Source organism: Prosopis cineraria, unplaced genomic scaffold (genome assembly GCF_029017545.1).
Source record: "Prosopis cineraria cultivar Desert tree isolate PC_DT_omini unplaced genomic scaffold, ASM2901754v1 PC8, whole genome shotgun sequence".
NCBI lineage: Eukaryota > Viridiplantae > Streptophyta > Magnoliopsida > Fabales > Fabaceae > Prosopis > Prosopis cineraria.
The window spans coordinates 9,571,927-9,592,693 of NW_026555339.1; the positions used below are offsets into that span (position 1 = coordinate 9,571,927).

At 27.5% G+C, this 20,767-nt stretch overlaps 2 protein-coding genes across 2 annotated transcripts; both read right to left on the bottom strand.

Moving 5' to 3' along the window:
* Positions 1 to 234: 234 nt before the first annotated feature.
* Positions 235 to 5,225, bottom strand: LOC129317265 (MDIS1-interacting receptor like kinase 2-like). Its single transcript, XM_054961627.1, has 6 exons — positions 4,892 to 5,225; positions 3,962 to 4,771; positions 3,588 to 3,844; positions 643 to 648; positions 418 to 498; positions 235 to 312 (listed from the first exon to the last, which is right to left on the bottom strand). The coding sequence occupies exons 1-6, from the start codon at positions 5,223 to 5,225 to the stop codon at positions 235 to 237; spliced, it is 1,566 nt and encodes a 521-aa protein (XP_054817602.1).
* Positions 5,226 to 5,597: 372 nt separating this feature from the next.
* LOC129317266 (probable leucine-rich repeat receptor-like protein kinase At1g35710) lies at positions 5,598 to 6,971 on the bottom strand. The gene is made up of 2 exons (XM_054961628.1): positions 6,750 to 6,971; positions 5,598 to 6,668 (listed from the first exon to the last, which is right to left on the bottom strand). Exons 1-2 carry the CDS (start codon positions 6,969 to 6,971, stop codon positions 5,598 to 5,600), a joined length of 1,293 nt encoding a protein of 430 aa, XP_054817603.1.
* Between the last annotated feature and the right edge of the window lie 13,796 nt (positions 6,972 to 20,767).

The window sequence follows — 20,767 nt, forward strand, 5'->3', positions numbered from 1 at the left end:
TGAAATTTGACAAATGTGATTCCCTCTGTTCGATGCTTGCAAATACAGTTTGTGATAATTCCTCGTCAATATCAATATTAAATATATAAAAGTTATTGTAAGCCCACTGCCCAACCTATATTATTTTAACTTTTTTTCTTTTTTAAAAAAAAATTAAAAACTTAATTATCAAATGCGTGAATGTTAAGATAGAGTAGATAAATTATATTTAATCCGCTGATTAAAAATATATATTTAATCCACAGTCCACAGTATATGTGCCTCTTTGTGTCTGAAGAGCTTAAGCAAGGCTTCTGTTTGCAAAGCATAGACCTGGAGTGAATCAAAAATTCTTGGTCAGGATAAGGCGCAAGATGCTGGCAGACCCATCACCCATGGCTCAGGTATGAAAATTCTATTGAGACCAATGGTACTAACCTGAGGGCTTGAATCAGCACCTAATGCCACCATGGCAGATTGTGTTTTCTTCAGTATAGTATCCCACTCATTGAGATTGAGCTTGGAAAGCGAGCACAGTATCAGAATATGGGGTTGTTCCATTAATAAAGAGTCGTCCAATTAAATTAAGGGAAAATTGATCTCTCCTTTAAGTAGACGGGTTTGATTGTAGTTTAGATCCAAAAGAGTCATAAAACAATGTACCCAAATCTACAGGAATAAAAGATAAAGCGAGAAAAGAGTAGAAATATCGCAACAAGATTACTACCTACCCTAACTGAGGATTTAGAAACCAAATATGTAGATAGGCATCAAAATCCCCAAATCCATCAAACAATTAAGTATAGAGCACGGAAGAGGGATAGGAAATTACTCCCGCTCCAAATAAATTGCTCACAAGCACCATACTCAGCTATCCAGATTGCCTCTAAGAGAATGAGTGTCCCTTTCAAGTGTTTGCTGGTCTTCCTTACATAGTTTCATATCCCAATAAGAACTTTTATATTTTTTTATTAAATGATTTTATAATTAATTATGTAATTTTTATATTTTTATTAAATTAAGATCTTTAATGCGAACATTCGACAACAAACAAATTCTGCTGATTCTTTGTTACAATCCGATATTTTTATCTTGTAAGGCTTCTCTACAACACTATAACTATTCCAAAAGTAATCTTTACTCATCATCCATGAACCACACATAAAATTTTCAATTAAAATGAAATCAATTCTAAAAAAGAATCATTTTATAGAATAAAACTATCAAAAATTGCATTCATTTCTTAAAATTTAAAATAATTTTCTTTACTAATCCAAAATCATAAAAGCAACTTAGATGGCTTTACTTTCCTAAAATTTTCCTTTCTCTTGGAATTCTTTATTAATCTTTTACTACTTGCACCTTTCTACAAAGGCTTTCACCATATCTCTGTCTAAACTTACAAACCAAGAAGATCACATATAACTTCATCAAAACTAACTAAACTACAAGAAAAAAAAAAATCAAAAAGTAAGGTTCAGAGAGCTTGGGTTGCCTCTCAAGAGCATTTTGTTTATAGCCCTCAGCTTAACTCTTTAGTACAAATACCTAATAATAGGTATCAAATGCTAATATCTCACCTTGTCTTGATTTCTCTTCACTTGTCAAGACTTCAACAAGAATGGGCATTCATTCAAACAAGAAACACATGACTTGGCCCTTAATCAAAATTAATTTCAAGATACATGATTTATTAAGATTAATGTGGTAGTGGTAGGCTCCAATTGAATTTTTCACAAATATCATTTAAGGCCCCCAAATATTTTAAACAATTAATGAAATCCACTTGACTGTGAGTCAAAACATTACTCATAGCATTACTTTATAAAAATTACAAGTAATATCAAATCTCAAAATTCAAAACTGAAACAATCTTTGAATCTATATTCAATATATCTCCTAATTATATAAGATAAAATAATTATATAATCTAAAAATATCTAAATATTAGGAATTACTTGTTTTAATTTATTTTGAAATCTGAACTTGTGCCAAAATTAAAGTAATTTATTTTTATTATAGTAAACAAGCATACAATAATATGCAAAATAGTAGCACTGCTTATTTTATTTTATTTTTCAAAACTGCACCTATCTAAATAAATTTATTTTATTTATTATTATAAACAAACAAAAACTAACTTGACCACTCATTTTTAAAAGAGGGGATTTGAATTTTAAATAGTTAGATATAGTTTAAGAAAGGTACAAGATGTATAATTGGTCACAACTTCTTTCTTTTATATATTTATATATATATATATATATATATATTATAAATCAGTTCGAACCTTTCTCCAAATATGAATATGAACTTGAATCTGAAACACAAAATTGCAGGGAAGGTACCCCGAAATACAGAATTGCAAAAACGCATACCAACACTCACCCTACATTTATTATATATATATATATATATATATATAATGATAAGATGTTTTGAGAAAAATATTGATTTCATTAAATAAAACATATTTCAAAATTATGCATCATCATTTCATTCTTTAAACATATTTCTGTCTCTATCTCCCCTTACTAAATGAAGAGTTTTTCATGAAGTTTATAGGAAAATTAAAATCCAAAAGTATATTTAATTGATTTTATTGGTATTTGCAATTTTATAAAAAAAACGTTTTATAAGATAGGACGAATGCAGAGTACCATATAAATTAATATTGATGATGATTGTACCTTTTACAAATGATTAATTGTGTGACTCTTCTTAAAATTTTGGGTAATAACTGTAGTGAATTTCTTACGTTGAAAGAAGTTTGAGAAAAAACCATATTATTTATGATTTATGAACAATTTTTCATTATATATATATATATATATAGCATAGTGTAGTGTATAGAAAAGCCCAGATAATTTATTAACAGAAAGGACAATAATAATAAATGGATTGTCTCCTTTTCCAAAATAATTTTCTTTTCCTCTAATGCAATGAAAAGTTAAAGAGACATCAATGACCTTATTCATGAACTTTTAGGGGAAAAGGGGATTTTTTTTTTTTGGCCCAGAAAAGGGGAATATTGAATATTTGTCATATATATCGCGTGAAATAAATTTAAGGTTATCTAATTTTTTTCACTAAAGACAAAATGTGCAATAACTTTATATGAAGTTTGAAAACAGATGTGATTCACATTATTCGCGTAGTTGCTTGTTAATACAGTTTGTGATAAATACTGATCAACATCAATATAAAATATGTTAGATAAGATACAATTTATAGTAGGCCTAACAATTTCATTTTAACTTGTTTTTCTTTTTTATTATAAAAATAAAAACTTAGTTATTAAATTCGTTGATGTTAAGATAGAGTACATATAAAAATCATATTCGGTTCACATTCTTATTGATACACTTTTCTTAAAAGGACACCAAAAGTTGATAAGTAAGCACCCTACTTTATATTCTTGATCAAGCCAACAACACTTACATAATTCAAATCACAAAGGCGACTTCACATTATGCATGAACACAAATGCAACGACAAATAAAAATGACAAGCAAAGTAATTATCCAAGAAGGTTAATCTTTCATGAGTTGTCCTAGTGTGATGTTGTCAAACTGGTTTGCTAAATAAGGTTGAGGCCTTAGAAGTACCGTAGATACTTGTTCCATGGTTGAACGCCATTGTGGATTTTCATTCAAGCAAGCAAGTGCAATTTTTGCATGAAGCATTAGTCCCTCTACAATTGGGCTTGAGGGTGGAGGAAGTCGTTGATCCAACACATCCTTAAATAGTGAATTGTAAGATGTTCGAATCTCTATCAAAGAACAAATCAACTCTCTTGGATGTCTTCCCATTAGAATTTCTAACGTGAGAACGCCAAAACTGTAAACATCGCATTTCTCATTTGCTAGCATTATATAGGCAATCTTTGCATCAATCATGATATATTATGAGAATAGTTATATATATTACATTTTGTACATTAAAAATAATGGTTTTTAATTACAAAGAAAGGAGACCTCACCTGGAGTGGCATAGCCATAGGTGCCAGTGAATGAGGTCATGTTGTTCAAGTCAAGCTTTAGAAACTTAACTACTCCAAAATCAGTTATATGAGCTTCTTGATATTTTGAATCTAACATAATATTTTTGCTTGATATGTCGCGATAAACCATAGGACATGAGAGACCATGGTGCATGTGGAACAATGCATCAACCACACCTCTAATAACAATTACCCTCTTATCCCAATCAAGTGTAGATGCTTGCATCTCATTTTTTAAAATATGATCCAAGCTACCACCATCAAGGAACTCATAAACAAGAAATGATACATGTGTATTTGAAAAGAACCCAAATAACTTCACTACATTATGATGTTTGATCTCTGTCAATGCTTGAATTTCACTTGAAAATGCTTTAAGATTAGAGAAATCTGTATTACAATTTGGATGAAGTTTCTTCACAGCAAAAAATTGACCATCAAGTATTTCAGCTTTATAAACACTTCCTTGTGCTCCAACCCCAATAAGATATTTGTCATCAAAATCCTCAGTAGCCTCAACAACCTTTTCATGCAAAATTTCCCCATCAAAACACCAAGCAGAGAAAAGATTGAGAGTTAGAGATTTTCCATTGTGGCCTTTTGCACTCTTTGATTTTTGAATCAGAATATAGGAAATTCCACCCACTACTAGAATTATAGTCACAAAACAAACAAACAACGATACTAATAGCTTCGATGTTTTGTTTATATGACTTTGTGGGTCATTGTTATGTTTATTGCAAAGATCTAAGCCAGTGACATTACCACATAAACCTGTGTTATTCCTCACTGCCTCAAATGTAATATTTCAAAAGGCAAGAATGTTCGGAAGAGGTCCCTCTAAATGGTTGTAGGACACGTTAACAGACATCAAGCTTGACATGTCATCAAAATTGGATGGAAAGGTGCCAGAGAGATTATTATGCGAAATGTTCAAAATTTCTAGCATCTTTAATGTTCCAAGTGTTTTCGGTATTGCTCCGCACAATATATTCTCACTAAGGTCAAGATATTCCAGAGCTTGTAACTGACCAAACTCAATAGGAATGCTTGCTTCAAATTTATTTTTACTCAAGTTCAAGGGGAATAACTTGGAAAGTCTTACGAGCTCTTTGGGGATTGAGCTGCTAAAGTTGTTTCTTGCCAACTCTAGTTTTTCAAGTTGATCCAATGATCCTATTTCTATTGGAATCTTACCAAAGAGTTGATTGTTTCTCAAAGAAAGTCTTGTCAATGAGACCATTTTTTTCAATTCTTTTGGAATTTCACCTGTCAAGTGATTTGAAGAGAGTTTGAGTTCCCCAAGATTAGTTGCTTCTCCTAATTCTGGAGGTATGCAACCAGAAAGATTGTTGTTGGAAATCTTAAGTGTTGTAAGATTATGAAACTCCCCCCACAATGATGAAATGTGGCCATACAATTTATTTCTACTCAAATCTATGTATTTCAAATTTGGGTATACACCAAAATCACTTGTTATATTTCCAACCAATTGATTATCTTCAAGTCTCACTCTACTAAGGCTTCTGCAGTTTTTCAAGGTTCTTGGAATTGGACCAGTGAATTTATTCTCAAAGGCAACAAAATGTTGAAGTGATCCACCAAGACAAATATCTTAAGGCAGATAGCCAGTCAAATCATTCTTAGGAATTTCCATTCTAATCAAGTAAGTAAGATTATTCATCTCTATTGGAAATCTCCCGTTGAGCTTGTTGACTCCTAAAAATAGGTGCTTGAGCATTTTTAGATTTTCGATGGTAGAGGGAATAGGTCCAGAAAGAGAGTTAAAGTCAAGGTAAAGTTCTTCTAAATTGACCAAGTTTCCCATTGAGCTTGGGATTGATCCCAAAAGTTTGTTGGCGCTCAAGCCTAACCTAGTTAGATTTGTGAAGTTTCCAATGAAGGGTGGTATTGGCCCATACAAGTTGTTTTCTGACAATTGCAATTCAATGAGAGAATTGAGATTCCTGAATTCGTAGGTAATAGGTCCAGAAAGAGAGTTTTTACCGAGGTAGAGTAATTCTAAATTGACTAAGTTTCCCATTAAGGATGGGATTGATCCCGAAAGTTTATTGTATCCCGAAAGTTTGTTGGCGCTCAAGCCTAACCCAGTGAGTTTTGTCAAGTTTCCAATGAAGGGTGGTATTGTCCCACACAAGTTGCTTGCTGATAAACCCAAACCAATGAGAGAATAGAGATTCTCAAATTCACGGGGAATAGGTCCAGTAAAAGAGTTATTTCCAAGGTAGAGGTTTTGTAAATTGACCAAGTCTCCGAAAAAGGGTGGGATTGATCCTGAAAATCTGTTGGAACCCAAGTTTAACCAAGTGAGATTTGTGAAGTTTCCAATGAAGGCTGGTATTGGGCCATACAAGTTGTTGTTTGAAAAATCCAAACCTGTGAGAGAATAGAGATTCTCGAATTCAAAAGGAATGGGACTAGACAAATGATTTGAGTGAAGGGATAAATTTTTCAAATCCCTCAAGCTCCCAATTTCTTTGGGAATTTGCCCGATGAGAATATTTGCACCCAAAAAAAGCTGATTCAGAGTAGTCAACTGCCCTATTTCTGAAGGGATGAAACCACTCAAGAAATTATGAGTCATACTCAATGTACAAATACTGGACAAGTTACCAATTTGGGTGGGAATAGTTCCAGAAAACTCATTGTCACTGATGTCAAAAACCTAGAGTTTAGGGAAAGATGAGAAGTTGAGACTGTGAAGTGTACCTTATATTCCCATACTTGTGAGATTTATGGTGAAGACTGACATGGATTCATCACAAGCAATTCCTGTCCAATGACTGCAAGGATCAGTGCCATTCCAAGAAGACAAGATGGCTTTGCTTTGCTTTGCAAGGCTGGCTTTCCACTTTAACAGAGAATTTGCTTCCTCGGTAGCAGCAAGGGATGAAGAGAACATCGCAGAGACACTGATTAAGACTACAAGTGGAAGAGTAAAATCAGCCTTTTGGGAGATAAACGCCATGATTTCAAGTGAGAGTATGAACGAGTGAGCATAAATGGGGGGCATCGGAGGTGTCTTTATGATAAAATGTACGGGCCAAAACAAGCTGGGCATAACTCAACATAACAAGGTAAATGCAAAAAGTGACTTAGAAAAACAAAATAAAAGCTGTGAACAAAAATAATATTACGTGTTTCGTTCAACTTTGGAGATAATAATTTGAATTGGTTTGGGTAAAGTTAAACTTATTTTTTTGAAAAAAAAGTAGTATTGTTAATTATTTATATTTAACTTTATACTCTCCTTTTAAATAGAAATTGAAATTCAAATAACAACTTTGAAGAAATTAATCAACTAAAAATTTGAAAACATATATTATGCTTTTAAAAGAAAACAGTATTGATTTAAATTTGACGAAATAACTATGTTCAAATTTCAATATATTTGATTTTTAAATCTAAAAATATAGCTTAAACTTGTATATTATTGATTCCATGCACGTTAGAGGAAGCTGGCCAAAAAAAAAAAATGAAACCAATAAAACTTGTGTTTGGTGGGTTTAACCAGTCTAAACTTTGTTTTTTTCAATCGTCCGAGAAAAATACTGCAGCCAAGGTTGCTCTGGATGAATGGCCACTGCACACTCACAAATAGTTCTCATTAATACGACAAAAACCACACTTCTCAATAATTCCACACACACGGTCTGACTTTTTCAAATATACAATATTTACATACTATATGTTTTAATAATAATAATAATTTAAGGTACGCTGTCTAATAATAATAATAATAATAATTTAAGTTATTATTTAGTTAGAACTAATTCAACTATTGGATGGGAGCGTTTTCTCCAGTTTAATAAGTTCATTTTTGTGGGAAAAAATTTTATACTAAACCTTATATATTAAAATGCTTATTTTCAATTAAATTAAGATATGCAAATATTATATATATATATATATATAATCTATTCTATAATTAATCATTAGTATTATTATAAATATTATTAACATGTTAAAATTTACTTGTCTTAATTTGATGATTAGATAAAAATATATTAAATAGATATGATTAAATAACTAAGAGTTTTTCAATACATATATCCGATCCAGTAGAAACATTGGGAAAGAGTGAAAGTAATACTCTCCTCTTTTAAAAATATAAGTTATTTTTTAAAGATTAGATGTTAAAAAATATAAAATATTTTTAATCTTTTAATGTATAATCATTTTTTTAAAAGTCTCTCTATTGAATAAATTATTTTATATTTATTTTTAAATAAAACAAGCTATTAAATAGAGTTAAATATAAAAGTATAAGGCTGGTTTAAAGACAAGTGATTATTTTATTGAGGTAAGATTCGACTAAAAATACTTTACATTTTTAACGGAAAAGTATTTTGTAAATATCTTTACCCCTTACTACACGGGTATCATCTTGATCATAAATATTTTACGTAATGTTACACGAATCTTAAAATTTTGTTCTTATTTTTTCTCTTAATTTCTCAACTTTAGCATTTGCTAACTCGTGAGTAGCAACGGGAGAGAACATCTCAAATATGTTTAATTGGATTGGAGGGAGGGGGAGAGGAGAAAAAATTTAAAAAAATAAAATAAAATTTGGGTTTTACATTTAAAATTTAAACAAAATCTTTTTTTTTTCTTTCACCTTCTCAACATTAGTATTTGGTTTAATTGATTTGGATTTAAATTTTAAATTTTAAAATTTTAAAAATGCACGTAATCCTTTGTTTGGATAGTGTAAACAATTTTAAGGTATGAGAGAGACAAATTGAAATTCAAAACAAAAATCAACCATTATAAATTATGAGTTTATTTTTATTTTCTAATCAATAAGAGACGAGGATAAAATATGAAAAGAATGTTGTAAGTTATGTTCATTTTCAAAAATGAACGATAGAGATTTTTTGAGATAAATTCAAGGGCCTAAATGAGCCTTATCACGGTTGTGTGCTCATCATATGAGCACCGAATGCCAATGCAAGGACGAGAGTGTTGTCACTTTCTAGGAACATATGACAATATCACTATTCAAATTTAATAGTTTTTCACAAATTTCATAGTAAAAAAGGCTTTTTTTGCCATTGTTTTGGCAACTAGTAATATCATTTCTAACTTTAAGAGAGCATAAATTTTTTTAAAACCTAAATTTCTTTAAAGTTAAATTAAAGGGTGCAAAATATTTAGGCTAAGAGGCACTACAAAAAAATTGATTTTCATGTTGAAAAGTCGTTGAAAACAAAAAGTCATTACAATGTCATCACGAGAGCTCTTGTCACTAATTCTATCTACAGTGACAATAAAAGTCATCGCTAAAAATATTGTTGCAGCATGAAGGAAAATTTTTTGCCATTGAAAGTTGAGAATTCATAGTAAAAAATGTCACTGCAAAAACTATACATTAGTGGCAACTATATAGTCACTCCCAAATGTTGAGCATCAGCAACAACATTTATAACCATAAAAACTGCCAATCAACAATGACTTTTTTGTCACCAATTAAAAGTGATGCTAGTTCACCTAACCACATGGCGCGATGTCACCCTCCCACTCCCACATGGTGCCATGTCACTTGCCACATGTCATTCTCCATGTGGCATCATGTCCATGTGTCACCTATGTGGCTATATGTCACTGCCACGTGTTACGGTATCATCAATTTATATTTTTATTTCATAGATTACCTCCTCCATAGTTCAAACTCATAACCTCCTTTTTCTGCATCTTATCATTTTGTCACTGAGCTGGAATGAACATACACTCTATGATTGCATAATTAAATATATATTATTAAACTAAACAAATACACATATATTATTAAATATTATTACTGTCATTAAATCAATTTAATTCTTTTAATTTATTAAAATTACAAAGTATGCTATTTATTTTGTCTAAAGTAGACTATAAATATAATTGATACAATATTATTTATATTTTTTTCACTTCTCTAGGTTATTGTATTATTTATTTTAATATTCAAATTTATAATTATAATATAAAAATATCTAAGAATAAATAATAAACATAAATATGATTATACATTAAATCATAATTATTGATTTTTCTTGCTATTTTTAATTAAAATTTTATTTTTACTTTTAAGAATTAGAACTTTTAATAATGTAACTGTTTTTGTTTTTACATTACATTTTACTTTTATGATTATTTTTCAATTTTAAATTATAATTTTATAAGAGAATTATACACTATATTATCTTCTTTTTTTTTAATTTATGAAGCAAGATAGCATTAAAAAAATCATATAGTATCACATACATAGATATATTTCATATATTGTAAAAATTTAAAGTATAATTTTAGAATATCTCTTTTCTTTGCTTTTCATCTTCCTTTTCCCTTTCATGAGGCACTAATAGTGCATTAATAATCTTCCTTTTAATATATTATAAAAATTAAAAGTACAATTTCAGTACAATTTTAGAATTTGAATTGAAAAATTGGATTAGATGAAACATCATTTTATGAATGAATAAATTTAACTATCAAATGTTTAATTATTATAAACTAGTAGTTTTATTATTTAAAATATAAATTTAATCATAAAACATTTAAAAATAGAGACTTATTACCACATTATATGCATTCCAAACTAAAATATCAAACAATAAATTTTCGAATGAATTTATTACTTCACATAAGGGTATACATTAGTCAATTTAGTTAAATTCAGTGTTAATTCAACAATACAAATGAACCAAACTAGCCTAAATAGTTGGACCGAATCAAATTAAACATTACTTGATAACAAAAATTGACCAAAAATAATATGGTTTGGCTTAGTTCTTTAATCTAGCTCATTAACATTAACTAATACCTTAACTTTATCTTAAAATAATTTCATTATTTTAAATTATCAATTTAACTATAAAATATATTAAATGAAAACTCATTATGTTATTTTATATATTCATCATAAAATTACAATAATACAACAAAATTAACATTTTAAATTGTTAAATATTAGATTAAACAAAAAATAAAAAATAATAATAATAATATCTAATTACTATTAATAATTACAAAAGTCAAACTTTCATCAGCGATATTCAAAGTCATTGTTGAAATTCACACTTTCTATGGCGATTCTAAAAAGTTATCACTCATTGTAAACTTTTAGCAGTGATGACGTGCACTTGCTACTGCTAAAAGTTTAATAATCAAAGATGACTTCATATTGTCACTACAAAAAGTCTCACTTTTAGCAACGACTTTATATGTCCTCATAGAAGGTTAAGCTTTTAATAGCGATCTTTATTGTCACCGTAAATTATTTATTTTCAACGGTAACTTTTAAAATCACCATTGAAGGTTATTGTTTTTGCAGTGAGGTATTTTCTTGTAATTTTTCTTAAATTCAAGGAGTGCATCACCCTCGGGGCGCGAATTCTATGTAGTGCTGCCAATGTATCTTAAAAAGATCTGGATCATTAAAAAAAAGTTATGAGAGAACATACTTTCTAAATATTGCAAAATTTTCTAAGTAAATGTTGAATAGAATCGAAGAGAAAATTTTAATAAATGAGTATGAATGCAGAGGACGTTACGTTGGAGATCTCTTTTATTTTATTTTTAAAAGTAGATCCTGTCAATATTTGGCGTCTATCGAGTGCTTGAGGTGGGGCGAAAAAATCTCGTCGGTTGCATTAATAGTCAATGAATATCATCATTGTATATATAAACATAAGATTAAAGGCTACGAGAAATATTATGTGTCTATTTTTAGGCTTGCTGTGATTTTATGCTTTAGGATGTCATTCTTATGATTTTGTGTTCTAGAGTTAGATTTGGAATTAGATTCGGGCTAATTATTATTTTTTAATATATAAAATATGTTATTTAGATTTGGATTTAGGTGTGGGATGATTTACTAATTTTTAGACATATATAAAATTATTTTTTATCTATTTAAAATTCAAATCTCATCATATTTGAATTCAAATTAATATCTATCTATTTAAAGTTTTCATCCACTCTATAGATATGCCAAAAATCTATGTTCATATGATTGAGTATATATATGCAAATCTATTGGTATTCAAATTTAAAATATTATTTATCTGTTTATATTCAGAAAAAGAAATATGTGTTTGAATATTTAGACTATCCTCATGATTTTAGAGAATCATAAATATGATAAAATATAGATATTAATCTATTTAATAATTTGGATCTCATAATGTTAAATTTCATATATTATAAATTTCATAATATAGATATTAATTTATTTAACAATAAAACGTTTAGAACTATCATTTGTTTTTTATGGAGAATATTGAAATGTTAAATTTTGGATGATACTAATATGTTAAAAAGGCCCTCATGAAGTTTGTTAAAATTCAAATACATTAAATATCTTTACTCACAAAAATAAATATTTAATATCTATCATTTTGACTTTTAAAAATTACCCTTTAATTTTCTCTCCCAATTCAGCCTTATTCAATTATAAATTATTAAATTAAGTCAATAGCACATTTCAGACCTTCATACCTGTCTCACTTTTCTAATCATATTTGATTTATTTTCCTCTCAACTATTATTCATACTATCAATGGCTTCTATATCTAAGATGCATGCAATTCGCATCATTAATACAACAAAAAAGGATTGACGCATTGTGGTTAGGGTGATTCATGTTTAGAGATTGTTAGGTAGAAATATATTCGAAGAATCCAATGGGTATTGAACTGGTTTTTCAGGATGTTTGAGTAAGTGTTTATGTTTTTGTATTTATTTTTATAATTTGGATCCCATCAATTACATCCAATATATAATAATTATCCTATCTGTAGGACAACATTACTATAGAATGGTTGAATCTCTATAGTCATTTGAAAACCTTTTGTGAGATGTTTTGGAGATATATTGCATGTCTCCTAGTGCTCCTGATCATATCGGATAATATATTATCCTTACAAGATTAGCTTCATGTTCTTTATGTAAAATTACATTATGAGATGGATTCCATCCATCCATCATTTTGAGTTTAATTTTATTAACATTCCAGAACTTACAGACAGAGATGCAATGAATGATAATTAATTAGTTGGTATGTATTTAAATTTTTAAATTTGTTCTTTGAAAACTCTATTTAGCACGTTTAGGATAATACTCTATCTTAATTCTTTATTATCAATTCAAAAACTTTAATTGTGGACTATCTAATATTATTTAATATATAAAGATTGTGTGCATATATTAAATAATCTTATTTTATACAACAAATTCTCAACTATCTTATATAATATATGGAATTAGTTTAAGATAATTAGATTGACAATTTTATTTAATATGTCAAGTTTTGAAAAATAATAAATTTTTTATTAATATGTGTGACTCACTTATCAAATAAAATAAATAAGTCTGAAAAAATTATTTTCCTTTTGAATCAATTTATTGATAGATTTGGAGTGTGAAGTTAGGTTTGGAATGCCATACTATTTTTATTTATTTTTTATTTTATTTTAACTATATGTATCTATTTGAATTTCAAATTGAAAAATTTAAAATAAATAAATTAAATTATTTTTTATTTTGTACAATAATAAAATTTAATTTTAGTTATATTTGACTGGTGCAGTTTGAAAAATAAAATAATAAAATATATATATTTATTTATTTTAATCAATTTAAATAGATACGAAAATTATATAAATTTGGATTTTTATAAAATACATAAATATATTATATAATTATAATCAATTTAAACATAAATATTAATTATAATCAATTATGATTTTTTTAAAATTTAATTTTTTATTTATATTATTTATATTTGTTGTATTATATATTACAATATATTATTTTTAAATTTATTATTTTTTGACCATGCTTTTCAAAAGTTTTCAATTTAATTTTTTTTATTTTATTTTTAAACAATAATTTTTTTTAAAATTAAACTTTTTGAGAAGAAATTATTTTATTAAGATAGATTTTTAATAATTGAATTTATTTATTTTTATTATATATATAAATGGCTTTTTTCGTCTATAAAATTTAGTTTATGTATGAAATATTATACGAATTTTTTAAAGTCACCAATAACAATTTTTGGATGTAATTCTATGATTCATATCAAAATAAAAAAATATTTCAGTTAAATTTTGAATATATGTTAAATTACAACTAATTAATTTCAAATCATATTAACAGTTTTAGTTATAAATACATTTCTATCAAGTATTTTAATATTATATTTACATTTTGAATGATAAAAAGTTAGGATTTATATAGCTTATATTATATTTCAGTGTTTGTATTATTTTAATATAATTCAAAGTTTATTATTGACTTTGAGATATTTAATTAAAGTATTTTGTAATATATATATATATATATATTAGTATAATTAAAATTTTTTAAATTTAAAAAATAAAAAAATTTATATGAGCTTTGAGCTTAGCCCTAAATCCTATTAATAAAGGTCAGACTTGAAAAAGAGTCAAAAAAATTCATTTATGAACTTGAGTACTTAAAAGCCAAACTTATAAAAGTCGAGCCAACTCATGTTAATAGCTTTATGTACATCTCTTACATGATTTGTGCTTAAAAAGCTAGGTTTTGTTGTTAGTTTGTAAATAGTTTCAGACTAAAATAATTCTCCCAAATTAATCATAACTTTGAAGAGTATTTAAAATTTTGGCATGCTATAATTTGAGTAGGATAAGTTAATAATATTGGTCAATATATTCAACTATTTGGATTGCCCTATAATATAGTTAATAATAAAAAGACTTTAAGTTCTTGATAAAAACAGTCTTTAAGTTTAAATTTGGAATTTAAGCTAGATAAATTAAAATTTTAATATATGACGATTAGAAAATATTAACAATTTTAAATTAAATTTTCATCCATGTATATATTATAATAATTAAAAAAGTAGAATATATTAACTTCTCTTCTAATTTACTTTCCTTAAATATATATCCTTTTTACTTTTTAAACATACACGAACCTTTCTTAGAATTAATAATTTTATAACAAAAACCTCCTTTCTATTTTAAAATTTTCATTTTCATTCACCCAATTATTAATTGACTATTAAGTCATATATTGAATCAAAATAGTCTATTTAAATATAGATGTTATGTAGCAGTCATTCAATATATCTAAAAAAAAGTTTAATGCACATATTTTTTAAACATTTAATTATATTTTAAACTTTTTAATTTTGAAAACTTATTTATTTAATTACTTTTTAAAATAAAATACACAAGTTATCTAAAATAATATTTTAAACATGTATATGCAAAAAGCTTAATGAAATTAGGAAAGTAATGCATGATAAAAATAAATTAGTCAGTATAATTTATGCTTTCTTTCTTTAAATTTTATTAGTTTGATCACAAAATTTTTAAATTACTTATTTTAAAATTTTTACATTTAATTATTCAAAGTTCCTTAACTTGAGGAGGGGAGAGAATATACAAATACATTACAAGAGCAAACTAATACTTTTAAGTTTTTCAATATATTAAAATTAAAAAATTAAAGTATTTTAAATCCTTTAATTGAATATTCCTAATGGGGCTAAAAATTGGACTAAAGTGTAGGTTTTAAAATTAAAAGAGAGAGGATTGTGTGTAATTTTAGAAAAATGGAGGGAGAGGATTGTATTTTATTCTAATTAAATAAATGGTATTTGCTACCATTTATTCTAGCTATATATTATACTAATCAAATAAGGAAGATTAATTTAATTAGGTGTTGGAACAAAATGATAAAGATTGGAAGAGGGAGGATTGAATAATTAAACAATAAAAAAATTGTAAAATAAAAAATTATAAGCGGGTTAGCTTGCGGGTTGGCGAGCTCAGGTTAAATGGTGCGAGCTAAAACTAGCCAACATTTAATCAAGCTCCAGATTATGCAAACCCAATCTACAACTCTTTGGCAAGGTTCAACCCACGGACTTGACTTATATTACTAGCTCTAATTTAAATCAAGAAAATACTACAATCTAATAGAAAAAGTCCTAAAGATTACAAGCTTATACTTTAACTTGATATATCAGTTTGGATGCAAGTGGAAATAAATTAATAAGAAATGAGCTAAATTATAATAAGGTTGCATTATATGATGAATTGATGAGATTGCTTTAGAGCTAACTTGTGAGAAAAAAGATTTATGATGATGTCATTGAATTTGATGAAGAAGATGTTTTTTTTTTCACGTTAGATATGGTGGTGTTAGGAAGACGTATGTTTGAAGGATACTTTCTACTTTATTAAGATTTAAAGGTAAAATAGTTCTCAATATAGCATTAAACGGGGATGGCTTATCAGGACGACATACAACTCACTCAAATTTTGTTTCCTCTTTCTACGACTGAAGACACTATATGTAGCATGAAATATGGGAGCAACTTGGCTGAATTATTTAATAGGGCACAAGTTTTGTCTTGAAGCTTGTGACAGATGCCTAAAATATTCTAAAATTAAGTAGCCTATTAGCTGGTGATCTTTCTTTTGAAGGAAATGTTGCTATATTTGGTAAAGACTTAAGGCAAATTTGGCCTTCTTATTATTCTAGGTGGGTCAAGAGAAGATATTATTTTTGTAAACAACAACTTTTTGTTTTGGGACAATTGTCAACTTTTGACACTAACAATAGACATGAAACTTCTGTGAACAAATAATGGAATTATCTATTAGTGCTCTTTAAAAATTTACTAATTGAATTATCTCAATTGGTGATGAAACAATTGCTAGAGCTAATGAAGGATTTATTGATATTAAGATCCTAGATGATTTGTTATAGGATGGTTAACATAATCGTAAAGTGTTTTGTTAATTTAACTTCCCCGATTTTCCATGCCAATATATATTAATTCTTCATATTTTAGAGATAGGGCTGTACTAACTCTTATGTAGGTTACGACTGAAGAAGTAAACAAGTATATATTATCCTTACTTCTTGAGAGAAAGTTGTATACATGAGCTTTGATAGTGTTATTAAACATGTTGGAGATATGAATTTACTTAATGACTTGCATTCTACACATTTTCTAAATTAAATTACAAAGTCAAACCTCTTGAATTATGAAATAAGATTTAAAGTGGGTGCCCCAATTTTAATGTGAACCGAAATATTGAGAAGTTTATGGGTTGTGTAATGGTACACGTCTTATAGTTACATGAGCTAGAAAATATATTATTGAAGCCTAATAAATATCTGGATCAACTATAAGGATGAAAGTATATATACTAGGTATTGTTATGCATCTATCTGATTTAAGATTGTCATTTATTATGAGAAGGAAGCAGTTTTTCATTATGTTAGTCTTTGCAGTTCCCATTAATAAGAACTAAGATTTGATTCCATTTCATATTAGTTTGTACATAACTCATCCTGTGTTCACCAATAACCAATTATATGTTGTTTCTTATGTTCAAAGCATGGAGAGTCTAAAAATATTAGTTCTTGATGATGATAATCACTATATAGATATAACTTTTAATGTCATTTATAAAGATGTATTCGATAATTTGATTTAAGTAATTATAAAAATTTGTTAATTTACCTCCCATCTATTCATTTACACAATATGCATTTAGTTTTTACCATTTTTACTTTACTTGAAAAAAAAATTATATATATATATATATTAATGATTATAATTATAAAGCTCCACTACATATATGATGATATATATAGATAAAATATCTTCTACAAATTATTCTTTCGAACTTATTTATAAAAATTATAGTATAAAATTCATGGGATGTATGGGTACTTTACTAGTTACATTATTAATACGCCATGCTCCATGCACATGGAGTACTTTCCAAATTCAAAATTTCCGTTTGTTTTTATTCTCAACGATAAACACGGAAGGAAGTCCATTTTTCTTCCAATATGTGTCCGCGAAAATTGGTTCATATTGTTTGACCCAAAAAAAAAAAGAAAGAAAAGAAAGTGGCTCATATTGAAAATTAAATGATTGAGCTTTTGCTTACTTTTCAATTATCCGATTAATGTACGTAGGCTTATTCTGGAATGGGTAAAAGACAGTAATATTAAAATTAATCATCTTGGTATCTTTTTTTTTTGGGGCCAAAATCTTGATATCAAATATCAATATCATAATACAGGATTATTTGGAAAACCTTGTGTGGATTAATATTAATTTCTCCTTTTTTTGTGATTAATGATAACTTCTTATTTTACTCTTCTCTTAATGCTTCTAGTTATTTGGCCACTATTTAGATGTTGTATTCACTTGAGTGATGCCTGAGAGAGCTAGCTTGATTGTGAAATTTGAATAAAATAGTATAAGAACTTGAAGGTTTCCATGTTGAATTGATGTTTTTATTAATAAGATCTACAAAGATATATTTACTAACATTGCATACCCACACATTAGGGTTGGAGTTGAAAATTAGTTTTATTAATTGTAATAAAAGATTGGACAGTTAATTTGATGAAATGCTTGTTCATGATTTTAAAGAGTTCATTCAAATATTTTTAGAACCCTAAGTTAGCACTTATTTTTATTAAAAATGTTTATGAGAAAAAGTAATTTTAGTATTATAAAATGTAAGAGAGATAAACAATCCTATGTTTGAAATTTGCACTTGAAGTTTAAGAATAATTTATTTTTTTCTTTATCTTTTAATTTTAACATAATTTGCAAAATTAACTTTTTCCTCTAATTATGTTTAGCTCAGCTAAATTGAATTTGCATAATTTTTTGCTTGATCACCTTTTTTTAAACAAATTTTCATAAAAGTAATACTCTACTCACTCTATATTTACTTCCTATGACCATGCACACAGAGTGATGTGATTATGGAAGCGAAGCTTATCATCTATGTTACGGCCTCAAAGGACATATTACCTGCTAAGACAAACGGGGAATGACTTTTCCGCTCACACATCTCCCCTATTTACTATTAGGAAAAAAATGAAATTACTAACAAATAAATTCATCACTAATAAGTAAAATCCATAATTAATTTTAGATTTACTGATGAATCACCAGTTACTAATTTCTGTCACAAATATGGTGTCACTAATTTAGTAATTGAAATGAATCCATCATTAATTTAGTGATAGAAAATATTTGTTATTAGTTAATAAACTTTTGTTACTAACATCCTATGCCACCTCACAAGTACACATCGCCCACCACCCGCCATATCATCACCACTTAGACTTCCATACCATGTCAACGTTATGTCAGCAATACATTTTGATTAAGGCCTTTTGCCAATTGAGCAATGATGACTTTTCGATCTTAATATACAAAATTTAATATATATCACTTAATTAAACACATATATTTAACTTAAATATATTTTTATATATTTAATATACTATTATTTAAACATGTTGATAACATATATTATCATACACATACACATGTTAACACATATAAATATATAATTCAATATTTATTATTAGTTAATAAATAGATTATGAAAATAAATATTTTGTATATCAATTCATGTTATCTATATGATAATTAAAATATTTTCATACGATAAAAATTTTATTTTATATTTAAATTTACATATTAAAAGAAAAAATATTCCTTTATTTTTATATATTATTTTATATTATATATTTTACATATATATTTTATTTATAATAAGAGAAAAATGATTTGTGTAATTGTTTAATTTGGTTATTTTGAATATTTTTTCATGTAAACCTTTTATTTTTATAAAATATTTATGTTCATTTTAATAATTCTTTTAATTAAAAATATCTGTCACTGATGTTAGATTTAGTGATGGAAGTTAGTAACATATTTAAATTAGCCACTAAATTATAAAATTTGATCAAAATATGATAACATCTGACATTCGTCACTAATTTATATAATTAGTGACAGATATTATTCCATCACAAAATTTTCATCATTAATGCCTAAATATTTATCACTAACTTTAATATTTTTAGTAGTGAATTTGAGCACAATTTTCATACATTATAAATACTGTTATTTATTTAGCTTATATATATATATTGAAGATAATTTTGTAAATGTTATTTTTATTTGTGTTATTGAGCTAAATAAACATAGAACTGTTTTTTTTTAATTACCATGCTTCTATAAATATTTTTGTTTGGGGAACCGTCCTAATTAATCATTAAACGAAAGTTGGAGAGAAATTCTTTTCCCCCTTTTCTTTTTGTTTTTGTTTTAGTCTTTTTTTTTTTTTTTGTTTTTGCGGATACAAAAGGCGAAACAAGGCTGACAAATTAGTTTATACCCTGACTATCCACCATATCCAAGACTCTAGCCAAAAAGGCAACTAAATTAGCAGCAGCAATGTGTGAGAAATGAGGTGAAAGTGATCCCCATCATCATATTCAAACCAAAGCTTGGCGAGGTAATCAGCAGTAGCTTTCCTTCCTCCTTCGACATACGTGGGTCATTCGGATCTCCCAATTCCTCTGTACCAAGGCTTTCACTTCCATGACAATCCCATAATCCCTGTGTGCGTCACTGCGCTCATTTGAGATAGATCAGATCAATGGCCTCAACTGAATCAGTTTCGAGCTCCACTTTCGTATAAACTCAGCATCCCAAGGAAGCCTCAGACCATGTGCACGCAAGCCAACAACCCAGCAGTCAAACAATCTTCTCCTTCCAATCTGCACGCGAAACAATGGCTCTAGTATTAGCGATGATAGATTCATAGCTTGTTCTAGTTTTCTCAAAAATGATTAGGTTCCTGCGTTTCCAAGCCCACCAACAAATGATTGCAAACAGATCGAGGCACCCCAATCCTCCTGCTCATTCCTCCTCGAGGACAA

What these genes read in the sequence shown, in the direction of transcription:
- LOC129317265 (XM_054961627.1), bottom strand. Translation starts at nt 5,225, where the DNA reads ATGGTCTCATTGACAAGACTTTCTTTGAGAAACAATCAACTCTTTGGT. An exon ending in CTATGGCTATGCCACTCCAG is followed by an intron (nt 3,845 to 3,961) that starts GTGAGGTCTCCT and finishes ATATAATGCTAG; the next exon opens with CAAATGAGAAATGCGATGTT. An exon ending in GTGCTGATTCAAGCCCTCAG is followed by an intron (nt 313 to 417) that starts GTTAGTACCATT and finishes GATTCACTCCAG; the next exon opens with GTCTATGCTTTGCAAACAGA.
- LOC129317266 (XM_054961628.1), bottom strand. Translation starts at nt 6,971, where the DNA reads ATGGCGTTTATCTCCCAAAAGGCTGATTTTACTCTTCCACTTGTAGTC. An exon ending in CTTGTGATGAATCCATGTCA is followed by an intron (nt 6,669 to 6,749) that starts GTCTTCACCATA and finishes CCTAAACTCTAG; the next exon opens with GTTTTTGACATCAGTGACAA.